Raw genomic sequence first — 14,051 nt, forward strand, 5'->3', positions numbered from 1 at the left:
CCATGGTTAGGCTGGTATGATTCAAGTTTGATACTGTGGTTGACATTATGTAAAACTGGAGGTGTCTGATGTGGAAAAAATACTTGGGAATATAGTAAAGTAGGATAAATCTTATCCCTTTCAGATTGAATAGCTGCAATTTTAGCCAAATGATTCATCCCCCACAGTATGATGGAATAATACAAGCTATTCTCCTTTGCAACCAGTAGCAGTTAAATTAGACCAGCCCTCTTATGATAGTCATTCATGTATCCTAGTAGACTGGAATAACTGTGATACATAGAGTTACAATGCCTCCTAGTGGAAGTTGATGGATAAGTACAGATTCTAACTTTTAGATTAAAATACAGTGGTACCTCAGGTTACAAAAACTTTGGGTTACAAACACCGAGTTACAAACTCTGCTAACCTGGAAGAGTTACCTCGGGTTGAGAACTTTGCCCCTGGATGAGAACAGAAATCACGTTTCTAAAAGTTAGCTACTAATTTGATGGTGTCTTTTGTTTGTAATTATATTACTCTCTACATATACGGTATATATACAGTGGTACCTTGGGTTACAGATGCTTTAGGTTACAGATGCTTCAGGTTACAGACTCCGCTAACCCAGAAATAGTACCTCGAGTTAAGAACTTTGCTTCAGGATGAGAACAGAAATCGTGCAGCAGTGGTGTGGAAGCAGTGGGAGGCCCCATTAGCGAAAGCACGCCTCAGGTTAAGAATGGTTTTGGGTTAAGAACGGACCTCCGGAACAAATTAAGTTTGTAACCCAAGGTACTACTGTATGAGAGAGTGCTGTGACCAGAGAATATGATTCTTCTTACAGCAAATATATAAAAAAACTAAGTACTAGCTTTATTACGACTAAAAGAAGCCCATATTCCCAACCATTGATTGGCTATTATAACTTTGTTCCCTTGAAAACATTATTTTATAATCATAAAACATTATTTTATAATCATAAGAGCACAAAGATTCAGTATTTTCCTACCACTTGTGTTTCTTGTGTTCTCACTGAATCCATCTGAGGATTTTTCTTTATGCTTTGCCTTTCCAAAGAATTCTTGGTAGTAACTTCATCTGGATTCACTATATCTGAAAAACAAAGAGCAGATAAAGCAGGCAGCAAGCTGAGTTGGTGCAGAATGCTAAATATTACCATAAACATGTCTTTCCTGTTCACATGCCATATATATACAGTATTAAGGTCAAGAAAAACAGGTCCATTATTGTGAAAAGCTGTTTGATTATTCTGCTAAATATCAAGGAAATTTACCTATCAGAATAATCATACGGCTGCAAGGAAAACTGGGTTTAGAAAATATCAATCATTTCACACACATATCCCTGATATTTCAGGACCTGTGTATAAATTCCACTGTATAAAACAAATCAACACACTGTTTTTAGAAGGAAATTGTATTGACCTTCCAATGCTACAAAAGGTGGCTTTCTCACATGGAAAGTTCTTCCATGAAGTAAGAAAGCATGAACACTGTGATCCACATGTATACAAAATGATGACCCAAACACTGTTTTCATGATTTTTCTTCAACAGAAGTAAAGCTCTCTTTTAGGAAATTTATCATATTTTAAGCAGATCTGTCAACATGTTTCTCTTACTGTCTTGTCCAATGGTAATGTGGGAGGAAGTCTGAGTATTTTTATCACAACTGGATGACTTCAGAGAAGATACAAATAGCTTTCCATGAACTTCAGGTGCATCTTCATATTGTTTGTCCATGTCTTCACATTTTTTCTTCAATACTCTTATTTCCTCTTCCAAGGATTGAACATAGTCTGCAAAAAATAAAGACAACTATCTCAGCCAGGTACTTTGCAGGTGTGAATAAAGTATTCAAAGGCTCATTGTGTGTGCAAATAAGAATTACTTCCCCCAAAGAATGCCTAGCCCTGGCTAGTATATAGCAGCTGCATCATTCCAAGGGGAAGGACAGGACATACTCCAAAGAAAGCCTGCACTATATCAGCAGGCGATCCCTCTTAATTATTCTACCAGTTCACCAACTTGGTACATGTATAGGGCTTCCCATCCATTAAAAGTCTTGAAGCTATGTGAACCAATGCTGGCCTAGCTTTTGGTGGTCATGATTAAGCTAGTGTAATTTAAGTTTGATATTGTTTTAAATATTTAGGTGGCCTTTAAATAAAACTGGAAGTGTCTGATGTGGGATTACAGCAAAGCAAGATCAATCTTGCTGTCTCTTTCAGTTTACGCAGTTGCAAATGTTTGTGCAAGAACTGAAAGCCATTTTATCAAATGATTTTCACTTTCCCCACATTTTTTTTTGTAACTATAGGATTCATTCTCATAGGAATGTTTTGCTGTAACTATACTGTCTCAGTAGAACATTAGTTTTGCCTGTGCTGATCCTGCCCTCAAAATGTAACTGCAATGATCTCCATTTGTTCACATGTAGCTTTGATTTTTATCTATCATATGATCATGGTAACTTTTTGCTATGGATTGAAGATCTTTAAGAATGCATTGTATCTTGCATTAGCGTAAATGTATGTGGCAACTGAAATATGAATATAAACATTTATGTTAAGAAGATGATGAGTGCTAAGAGAAGTGAAGCGCTTGTTAAAAGAAAAGTATAGAAATGGGCATATACACTCTGCAGTTAATATTTAACCCAATCAACATTACCAGCAGTACAAGAAACTACAGTAGCATCAGCCTTACCAGCATCTTGTGCTTCCATTTTGCTTTGGTCAGATGAAAGTGCCTGAATATTAAGGGTCTCCATTTCTCTCCTCATTTCTGCAATAACAGATCGCAAGGTACTGTTTTGCTCTTGTAACCTCTTTATATCAGCAGAAGGAAAACCTAGTTCAGTGGTTCCTACAGTATCCTGCATGGTAACCAAACAATTAAAGAAACAAACAAGAATTACACCCTGAAAGGACTCAAGCAAGCAAGTAAAATGCACCAAGAAAGCATAGAATCTTAAAGAAAAATAATATAAATGTCTGCCATGTGCACAGCAGAAAAAGGACCAATGCTGCAAAGTATGTATGATGAATTGTACTGCTCTAAGACTTGTGAAGCTGCATTAATGATATGAATGACAACTTGAATATGCTACATGACAGCAGCCCCACAGGTTCAGGGTAATATATTGGTTTGGATCCCAAGAGGTGCTGGTGGAATGCAGTTGGCAGAAGGCATGTGCTTAGATAATCTTCTGCCTGACTGTCATCCCCCCCCTTTAAAAAAAAATTCTTGAAGGATTTTCTTGTTTTACAGAAGTAAGTATAATGCCTCGTATTTTTTTTCCATGTAACATTTTTACAAATCCGTTTCATTTATTGAGTCATTAGGGGGAGAAGGAAAAAAAAGGGGGGAAGAAAGGGGGTGGGGGGAGGGAAGAAGGATAGGGGTGGGGTCGGATGGCGATGTTTCTATTATGTCATCCCCCTTGATATGCTGTGCTATGAATGAATGATTCGAGATTGACCGGCTCAATAGAAGAGGTTCTCTGCCTCCCTATGTAGAAACCTGTGACCTACCCTGGTGGTTCAAATACACTTTTGTGCTGGTACTGAGCAAGATGACATTCTTGAGGTCTATCTCTTGGGCAAAGTATTTTATAGCAAGGTGAGCTGACCACAACTCCAAACAATTTATGTTGTATAGACAGGTTCTCATCTTGTGGAGCTCATACATATTTCACCAACAACGAACTTTTTCACGCACAATAGCAAAGAGATTTTGCAGGACACTGTTTTGAATGTTGATGGTAGCTGGATAAACATGTCAGAGAGCAGGCCCCAAAGTGTGTTTTGTTCCCAACCCTACCAATGACCTTTGAGCACCATTTAACATGCTGAGTATGTGCAATATGACTACCATATGTCACCACACCACAACACAATACCACACCACAATGTTGCTCTTCCTGAGCAACATTAAAAACAAAGTAGAAAATATAATCTGATATACAATTATTAAAGTGTAAAACCATTGGTGATATAATTATATCAAACAGAGCCACCCTTACTGTGCCTGCAAAGAAAAAAAAATGTTTTAAGGTGATGCCTGAACAAAATTGTGTGGAAGACAGCTGGATCCGAATAGGGAAGAAGTTCCTGTATTATGAAATCATTCAATCTGACTACCTTTTCGAACACTCTCCAGATTTACAGGATGGATATTTGTATTTTGAACAGGTGCCAACCACTAGAGTGCAGCAAATACATCTCTATCATCATTCAACATTCAAAATAGTCTTTCACAATACAGTACCACTTAGCTACTGTGTGTGAAAAAGGTCATTATCTGTGAAAGCCATATGATCACTGAAAGATCAGAGCCTATCCACCTGGAAATAGTATGACATTTCTCAGTCATTCATATGCCAAGACACATTTAAAACTGGTGTAGGGATTGATATTACAGATGGCAATCGTGGTAACAACAGAGCACAGCACTGAGGATTTAAACAGGCTTTGTCACTAGCTCTAGCTCACTGGCACTGCTGTACTTAGCATGAGCAAGAACTGGGAAATGAGCAAACCTCCAAGATGAACATCAAAGCTGACAGCAACTTGAAGTCAAACAGCTGCTGCAAGAGATAAGTATTTGCTACTTACTGAAAGGCAAGAAATGAGGGGCCCAAGCAGGCCTCCTTCAGGAGGGCATGGCAGTTTTGGGTGTTGTGACTGGAAAGGCCCTGTCTTCAGTGCTCAGCCACCATACATCAGTTGGCAGGAAAACACTGAGCATAGCTTCAGAATGATGGTGATTTCAGTGCATAAACGGGCTCATGTGGCTGGAGGCAATTTCTCAGATAGTCTAGTCTCAGAAGGTTTAGGGCTTTAATGGCTAATAACAACAGCTTGAATTGGGATCAAAAGGGAGCCCCAGCCACTTGTACATCTGCCTTTCTGGATTTAGTTTCAGCTTGTTCAGTCACATCCAGCCCGTTCCAATCTCATACACTTGTATAGAACTTCCATCATGCCCCTTAGGATCAGATGGATAAGAGAAAGAGTACTTTTTGTTATCAGGATCCAATCACACATGAGTACAATTCACACAGGGGCATATCACGATAATGCTAAATCACTGCTCATATTTCATAGATGAATGTGCATATATTTTGATGACTGTATAAATTCAGGTGACCATAATTTTTATTCAGTAAATATGTGTCTGGTATTCACTAAGTGTATAAGGGCCTTTAAATGGGTGTTCTCAAGGTGTCCTGCTGAACCAAAGTGAATTAAAGAGTTATTTGATATAGATACAAATGACTAGCCCTTTATTACAGAATCATGTTGGAGTCAAATATGCTACAAAAATAGGTTGGCAAGCTGTCAAACCACCAAGAAGAAAACATAATATAGCTTTTAGGCATTTATTAGACCTCTGCACACGACAATGAGGAATCTGTATTACTCATGGAAATGCATTTGTTCTTCTACCAGTTTTGACCTACAACACTTGCTTGTTTTCCTTTTCCTTTCCTTTATCCTTTTGTATCAGGGGTTGGACTAGATGATCCTCAAGGTCCCCTCCAACTCTACCATTCTATGATTCTATGTCTATTACATTGTAAGTCTGTGGACAGGAAACGTTTTTGTTTTTTAATCTTTGTACAGCACTAGAAAACTGTAGGCATAAAACTACCTATGAATTTCTACATTTGTTTTTTTTTTTAACATGGAACTCATGCTTGAACATTTTGTAGCCAGAGACACTATGCATGGGGGAATTTAGGCTACATTCTAAGTTCAACCAGCAAATGTATTCGCATTATTTTCTGGTGGTTTTTTTTTTTTTGTAGTTAGTATAGCATACCATAGTCTACTTAGTCATACTGCTAGGGCAATTCATGACTGCTTACACTTGTCTTCCTACCAACATAGTAAGCGGTCATGGAACTGTTCCCAATCTTCCCCCCAAAATAAATAAATGTTAACATCACATTGCTTTCTTATTTGGCCAGAAGTCATTTCCCCAAGAATGTTTTCATATTATACTTATATATTTCATCTACTCATTCTGGACCATGAGATAATCCCTCTAGCCCAACTCCCTTCTAAAATATACAGTATGTATTATCCTATCCAGACACTGGCCGGATAAAAAATAATGCTAATTCAGTGGTTAACACCAAGCACAGCAGATTGGAGGGTTGGGGGGTTTACTATAATGTGCATGTGCAGCCAGGCATTCCTGCATTGCTCCTACCTTAGCTGAGTGGGAAAACATACCATGGGGTGACTGTTCTAGGATTACGTTCAAAACAAAGCCTATGGTTTGTTTATGATCAGGAAGTCAAGGGGTGGGGGAATACTTTTTCCTCTTCAAATCAGAGTTTGTTTGAAGAGAAACAAACCATCAATGCTGGTTCAGATGTGACCCTAATCCAGCTGTTCTGTGGCTTCGTCCCCCACTCAACTGCTCATCCACATTGTGATTTTTTTAAAAAAACTTATATAGACTGAGTTAGTATAACTTGTGAATGTGGCCATTGTGTACTGTTTCATACAGCAGTGTAAGTATACTTTTTTTCTAGGCAATTCCTCAAAAAAGTTTATAAAGTTTATTTTGGATTAAGGAAGATACGCCCAGGAAGGTGGTGAATGGAAAATGAAGGGTCTTTTGTGAGGGCACAGCAGAGAGGATCTCCCAGGGTGGGAGGCTGGGGAAAGAGGGGGAAGCTGCCAGGTGAGAGATGGGAGCGTTCATCCTTCTGTGTGTGGAATATGTTAATATATAATTGTGATAGAGGGTGTTGTGTCCATTTTTCTCTCTCGCTTTCCTTTCTTCTTTTCTGTTCTCTCTTTCTTTACTCTTTTTTATCTCTTTCTATAGATTAAAGGTAAAGGTAAAGGTACCCCTGCCTGTACGGGCCAGTTGTGTCTGACTCTAGGGTTGCGTGCTCATCTCGCTCTAGAGGCCGTGAGCCGGCGCCGTCCAAAGACACTTCCGGGTCACGTGGCCAGCATGACGAAGCTGCAGCTGGCGAGCCAGCACCAGCGCAGCACACGGAAACGCCGTTTACCTTCCCGCTATAAAGCGGTCCCTATTTATCTACTTGCACTTAAGAGTGCTTTTGAACTGCTAGGTGGGCAGGAGCTGGGATCGAACGGCGGGAGCTCACCCTGCCGCGGGGATTCGAACCGCTGACCATACGATCGGCAAGTCCTAGGCACTGAGGTTTTACCCACAGCGCCACCCGCGTCTATAGATTAGTTTGGCTTTTATTGTATTTTATGTTGAAAACTTTCAATAAAGCTTGATTGAAAAATAAGAAATGTTGGAAAGGTAAAGAAAAGGAGGGAGATTTTTATCACATGTGGTGGACTTGTAGTACGTTAAAAGCTCACTGGGAAATGATATATAATAAGTTTAAAATGTTTAAAAGTACATTTGTGGAAAAAGCAGAGGCATTTCTTTTAGGTATAGTAGGGAATGAGATCCCAAAGGAGATATAAAACTGTTTATGTATGCGACAACAGCAGCAAGAACTCCTTTAGCCCCAAAATGGAAGCAACAGGAAATTCTATCGCTAGAAGACTGGCAGACGAAGATGATGGACTATGCAGAATTGGCAAGGCTGACTGAGAAAATCCGAAACCAGCATGATCAAGCTTTCCAAAAAGACTGGAGTAAATTTGTACAATATCTGAAGGACAATCGTAAACAATTAACAACACTAGCAGGGTTGTTGTAAGAAAACTTGCAATGTTAAGAATTTGTACCTTTTTATATTTATTTAAAAATTTGTGAAGAAGTGAAACGTAAATGGGAAAATGTATAAATCCTATGAAGTAATAATGTATTATGGAAACCATGAGATGAAAGGGATGGAAGTCAAAGCTCGATTGAGCAAATATGTAATGAGTATAATAAGGATTTGTTTAAATGTGATAAAATGGAAACTTAATAAATATAAAAAAGAAAAGAAAAAGAAAGTTCATAATCTTTTGGATCTGCTCGTGTAGACTCCTCAGCATGTTTTCTACATACCGCTCCAAAATAGAAAGCATCCCCTGATAACTGACTGTAGCACTATCCACTACATTATTTAAGGAGGAAGCTCTGCAGAGAGATTTCAGGCCACTTTCTATTTTGGTTGTACATAAACGGCACTAGAGCCAGTTACTCACACACTACAATCTTCAAGGGCAGAGGGTAGCAAGAATGACTCTGCAAATAATAAAAAAGCTACTCTCCTTCAGCTTATGTCAGGAAATGCAAAGCCTTTCAAAAGCAACCACAACACCAAATACATGCAAGATTAAAAGCAGGAGATGCCAAAAAATAGCAATAATCTAGCTCTGCAATCACATTTTCAGAAATTGCTGAACAATTGCTTAAATTAACTTTAAACTGCAATTGCTTCTCTAACCATGCAAAATAATAAATCTACTAGAAAAAAAAATCCATTTTTAATTCATCCTTATTCAGAACAAGAGGCTACAAAACCTCCCCCTTTTAATGCTTTGCTTAGACCGTAAGGGCAACAGGACTTCCAGTCCACTTTGCATTGAATAAAAATTCTCTCAAGGCTGCATCCAGTGCTGCACAATTCCCACATTGAAAGTACTCCTGCACAGGAAACAGTACACAATCATTCTTTTAAGTTATCAGCTGTGGAGAGTGTGTGCTTTATTGCATGTACACATAGTGCATGTACATTGGAAAGCCACCTCTCGTCATGATTTTCCAATGTCTGCAGATGCAGTGAAATGAAAATATGTGCATATATAACATATGGCCAGTGCTCCATTAGGACAAATTAAGCACTGACCCACCAATATATCTGCTATCCACCAGCCCCTACCTGCTTGATTTCCTACTTACAACTGTCCAGGGGGTAGCACTGTCTATTAGCTTCTTCCTCCTTAATCCAAGTTTTGCCCTTGTAGAACTCAGCAGAGAGGAGGATTAAGAGAAAACTAGAAATTGCTGGCTCCTCCTGTCACTGGCTATTGTTGCTCTCCCTGCCTTCTGCTCTATGAGTCCCAACTGGCACCAGCCACCACTGCGTGTGACATGAAAGCTGCATGCCAACCCCATATGGAAATGATTTCATTGGATTTTGTCACTGTTGAGGTTGTTCTCATATCCAAAGGGTCTGAAAAGAACTGTGTGCCCTTGATCACAAAACCTAAATAAAACCTACATAAAAAGCCTTAAAAAAAAAAAAGGCTTCTCTCACAGAACTAGCCCTGACCATAAAGTGAGTTGTTTTAGGATTAGTTCAGTTTAAGGAACAGCAATTAAGTAATTTTAACCTGTTTCACTCCTTTTGGCGTGTGACCATGCTTTCGAAGTTCCTGAACAGCTTGGTCCCTCTCAAGTGTTACAGCAGAAAGGACCATTTCCATCTCATGCAATTTCTGTTCCTTCTCCTGTAGTTCAGCAGTAACCTGCAAAACAAAATGATGGCAACTTGAGAAGATGTTCTTAAAAAAGAACACTCCCCTAGCTTCTACTACCTTCAATATTATTTTATCACCATCAGACAACATACTATGTTTAATCTCTCTTACCCTTTGAATTGAACTCAATCCAGAGTGACCATCTACATTGTGAATGTAAAGTATTGTGGAAGAGCTTTCCAAAAATGAAAGAACATGCCATTGTTAAATCAGTAAACAATTCACTTCCATTTATCCAAGATAAAATTTGGCAATGGGCTATTCATCAAGACATATTCCTTAGAGGGGATGAGGAATCTCTCATCCACAGGCCTAATTAGGCCCACCCCATTTGTCCCTCAAGCCACATTCACATGCCAAGCACTTGCCAATCATATATGATGTCAGTGTCAGGAGCGTCCTACACGCGAGTAGGAACCTGGCAGAGACACATGCCCGGCTGGCATGTTCTCTCCCTCCTGGTCGGTCATTTGGGAGAGTCAAAAGCTTTCTCCAGCCCAAACATCACAGCGACTGATACCAAGAGGTATCAGTACACTTTAGGACTAGCAGTGTGTTGGCTGTTCGCGTGACAGACTCAGTAGCGCAGCATTTTAGCTAGACTACGTTTATTTACATATATACACTCGGAGCATTGCAACTCGGCTTCTTTCTCTTCAGCGTCAGGAAGCAAAGAGAAAGAACAAAGGAACAAATGTCCTACATCATGGAACACAGTAATACAAACATCCTGTCTCCGTCACTTCCCACTATGTGGAATGAAAACATACACCCTCATGTGATAAAAACAATCCCATGACTGCAAGGACAGGAAAAGAATCCTAACAGTCAGGTGTGGGCCTTAGTGATCAGGCAGGGATATAACAAATCAGGCAGCCCTTCAGCTATCCAGGATCCAAGTTGTTAAGGGTCTTGTAAATTAATGTTAGAACTCTGAACCTGGTCCAGCAAGGTATGGGCAGCCAGTGCAAGCTTTTGAGCACAGGAGTTATGTGCTGGCAAGTGTCCACATCAACAGTCCAGCTGCAGCACTTTGCACCAGCTGGAGCCTCTGAACTGGGCCCAAGGGCAGCCCCACATAGGCTTGCCTTGCCACCTGCAAACTGCATCCAAAAAGGTTGTAGCCTAGTTTTTCCATCCTGTGTTGTATCTTATGTTGCTCCTTCTTTCCTCCTCACCTGCCTCCACTCTCACCTGCAAGCAGAAATAATCCTCATGCAAAGAACAAGCGAGTACTATATTGAGATCAGCTTGGTGCTATTTATCTAAGTTTTAAAAACTGAACCATTTTCGTGCATTATCTGGGTCGGCACAGACTGAATATGTTAGAGGAAGAGAGTGCCAACTCCTTGGGTATGGTGGAACCCCTCAAGTATTTGCTAGAAGCACAAAAGAATGACAAGTCCAAAGGTATAAAATCTCCCCTCATGAAATATGCCTCTGCTTATGCTCTGTGCTAAGCTGCTAAGCAAATATGACGCAGTTCTGACCTGGTCCCTAGCTGTTGACAGGCTCTGTATTAGAGCCTCTGATTTCTGATATTGATTCCTTTCAGCATTCTCGTAACGCCGCTGCCAGTCCAGGACTATTTGCACTTTAGCCCTTTCCAGAATCTCTTCTCTCTCAGCTGCTAATGAGAGCTGCTGTTTATACCTAAGACAGGGAGAAATGAAGCAAACATTTTAAAAAAATAATAATAATGGGGGGGGAATGAATTTAATATCTATATTTTAATGTCACAAAATGTTCAACAATTTTAACCCTTTACAACTGAGGTGTGCAGCATATAAGGCAAGAACCCCAGTCCATCAGCAGCCAGATACAGCAAAGTGTGAGATCACCACTAGACAGAAGTTTTTGGGTGTCTATGAGCCCCAGAACCTTCTCTGTGGTAGCGCCACTGTCTATGGAATGCTCTCCCTAAAGATGGTTGCCTGGCATCTACATAAACATATTTTTGGCACCAAACACCTTTATTTTTCTTTCAGGTCTTCAGTTGTTAACATTTCTAGTTCTGCTGTTATGGAATTTTTTGGGTTAATTAATTTTTACTGGTGACTACACTTACACTGTTGGGGGTGTGCGTTAACTTGTGGTGGTCAAGCTGAGTATCTAATGTTTTATATTTTTTATATTTTTTCTACTGGCCTGGTATGTATAGCACTCTAAGCCAAATTGTTGCTTAGTGAGAAGATGTGATCTCCTGGAGGGGATGTGGCTGGTCTGGAGAGAGTTCAATCATGATCCCAGGTTTAGACACCATGCTAAGCCAAACATGCTTACATGTTTACACTAAGTCATAGCTGGCTTAGCATGATTTGCAAACCAGGTCACTGTTACTGAACTGTTTAAGTCTCTTTGAAACTCTGGTGTAAAGCGATGAATAAATCTAATAAATAAAAGAACAAATAATACTAATAGTGTACTAATACCAATGCTGTACTAATACTACTAGTAGTAAATGGCTGAGTATGAATTTGAACCTAATTTCCCCCAGTACTAGACTTACACCCTCACACTGGTTTTCTGGATCACTTAATCACTGGATGATCTTAATACTCATGTGACCACCCATTTTAATATCAGGGCGCTTAGCAGACCAATTGCTGCTTGCCCACAGCCATAGCACATCAGTGAGCATGCTTGCCTTCATGTCAACCTGCATGCTCAGCTCTTGCTTTCGTCTGTCTTAAAGCCTACTGGCTCTCTAAGGTAGAAAAATGTCAGGGAGCTAAAAGCACTGCAAGACATGCCATGAGTCAGCCCCTACCCCCTCTCCCCTGAGTTGTCTGTGGGCAGAGAGCCAGAAGTCACCAATATTATGTCAGACAGTGCACCTGCCTCTCTTTTTCCCTTCTGCCTTGAAAGGTCAGCAGACCTTAAGATAGACGGTCAGTACCATTCGCACAGCCTCATATGGAGTTTAGTTTGCCCTGGGTTTTCCTTCTGTGAGTGAAGGGCAAACACAAGGATGAACCTATATGATCTCCTCCCCTGGCAAAGTGACAGCAGAGAATCAGAAGCAAGACCATCCATCTTATTGATGTGCAAATCATCCACAGCCCTACTGGCACATGCCTGCCCCAGGTCCTTTATCTGTCTTCAGACCACAAGGTCTCTCTCAGTTGAGGCTGGACCATCTAGTGTTAAAAGCAGGTTTTGCTCCAAAATAAACAGTATCCCTTTAAAGCAAGTGGTAGTGCAACCCTTCCTGACAAGACCTTTCTCAGAACTAGGAGGAATTAACAACTGTAGGTGAGTGGTAAACATCTTTTTCCTGGACCAAGTACTCAAATGAGTGGTGGTTGCCTTTGGTTGATACTGATTTTCTAGATCCATTTCAACTGAGATTTAGGCCTGGTTTTGGCACCGACATTGCCTTGGTTGCTTGTGGAATGACTTCTATCAGGAGAGAGATGAACACCAGTAAATTCACCTGGATCTAACAGGGGCTCTCAGGGGTTATCAATACCTTCAACCATGATCATTCTGGAACTTCCATCTGTATTGGACATGAGCAGTATTGCATCTGTTCCTGCCTAGATGTTCATTTCCAGAAAACATTGCTGGGGGAGTTCTGCTGGGCCCTGTGGCAGTCATATTTCAGGATCCCACAAAGTTCCATGCTTCCCCTCATTCTGTTTAACATCTACGTGAAATAGCTAAATAGGGCCATTCAGGGATTTCAAGTTTATTATAATCAACATACAGATGACATGCAATTCTTGTATCCTTTTTCATCAAAACCAGATGAGGTTGTGGATGCATTAGATCAGTGACTAGTTGACGTAATGGACTGGACATGGGTTAACAAACTGAAGCTCAGCAAGAGAGGTACTGTTAGTAGGCAGTTGATCCGTCCAAATGCCTGGTGTTCAGCCTCTTCTAGAGAGTGTTGCATTCTCCATAAGGATCAAATTCTCTAAAGCAGGAATGGGAATCTCTGGCCTGTGGGCCAAATTGTGGCTGGGTGTACACCAAGATCGATCACGAAGAAAGATGCTAGGAAAACACTGGTTTAACCAGCTCACAAAGTCACTCACCTTTCAATATCTTGCAGTATGCTAGACAGTTGTGCTCTTAGCTTCACCTCTTCTTGTTGCAGTGCTTGAATCTGAAGGTCTTTTGAAACTGTCTCCCTGGATATCTGAGCTACTTGAGTATCCCAGCTTGTTTTCAGTGCCTCCAGCTCTTGTTGAAGTCTGTGAAAATATATAGAGAGCACAAGTTTGATTACATTAATGTGGTTTTCCATTTTAAGCAAAACAACAAGCAAAAGGGACGGGGGTCTGGCAAACAGTAGTTCAGCCTCATTTATGCAAGTAGCCTAAGGGACATTCCAAACACCAAAGGATAACAGACGTCTCAGTAAAGTGAAATTGATATAGCATTACAGTAATATAGGAAAAGATAAATAATGCAGGATTGGTGTGGATACATATAAATTTAAGATAACCAAGGTAATGGGTTCCAGTGTATTACATATGCAAGCAGGAGGAGGCAGCACTTGCCGTCCAAGTGTATTTTTCAGGCAAAGGCTGTTATATGTTTTACAAGCGTCTTTTATGATCAAGAATTGGTTCCCACGCACAAAATGTAACCAACTAATTGGTTCCTGATTTCTT

General features: G+C 40.2%; 1 protein-coding gene across 9 annotated transcripts in view; it reads right to left on the reverse strand.

The window, feature by feature from the left end:
- The window catches only part of CCDC57 (coiled-coil domain containing 57), a 63,756-nt gene that overhangs the window by 19,488 nt on the left and 30,217 nt on the right, over positions 1-14,051 (reverse strand). For all 9 annotated transcript variants that reach the window (XR_014165304.1, XM_081899598.1, XM_081899599.1 and 6 more), the window contains 6 exons: positions 13,470-13,628; positions 10,917-11,079; positions 9,280-9,414; positions 2,711-2,879; positions 1,624-1,800; positions 992-1,095 (listed from right to left, as the gene is read on the reverse strand). Coding sequence is in view for 8 of the 9 variants with exons in the window: in XM_081899598.1 (XP_081755724.1) it covers positions 992-1,095; positions 1,624-1,800; positions 2,711-2,879; positions 9,280-9,414; positions 10,917-11,079; positions 13,470-13,628 (907 nt within the window). In the remaining variant the exon portion in view is untranslated. The remainder of the gene's footprint in view (positions 1-991; positions 1,096-1,623; positions 1,801-2,710; positions 2,880-9,279; positions 9,415-10,916; positions 11,080-13,469; positions 13,629-14,051) is intronic.

Source organism: Podarcis melisellensis (genome assembly GCF_964234715.1).
Source record: "Podarcis melisellensis genome assembly, chromosome: 2".
NCBI lineage: Eukaryota > Metazoa > Chordata > Lepidosauria > Squamata > Lacertidae > Podarcis > Podarcis melisellensis.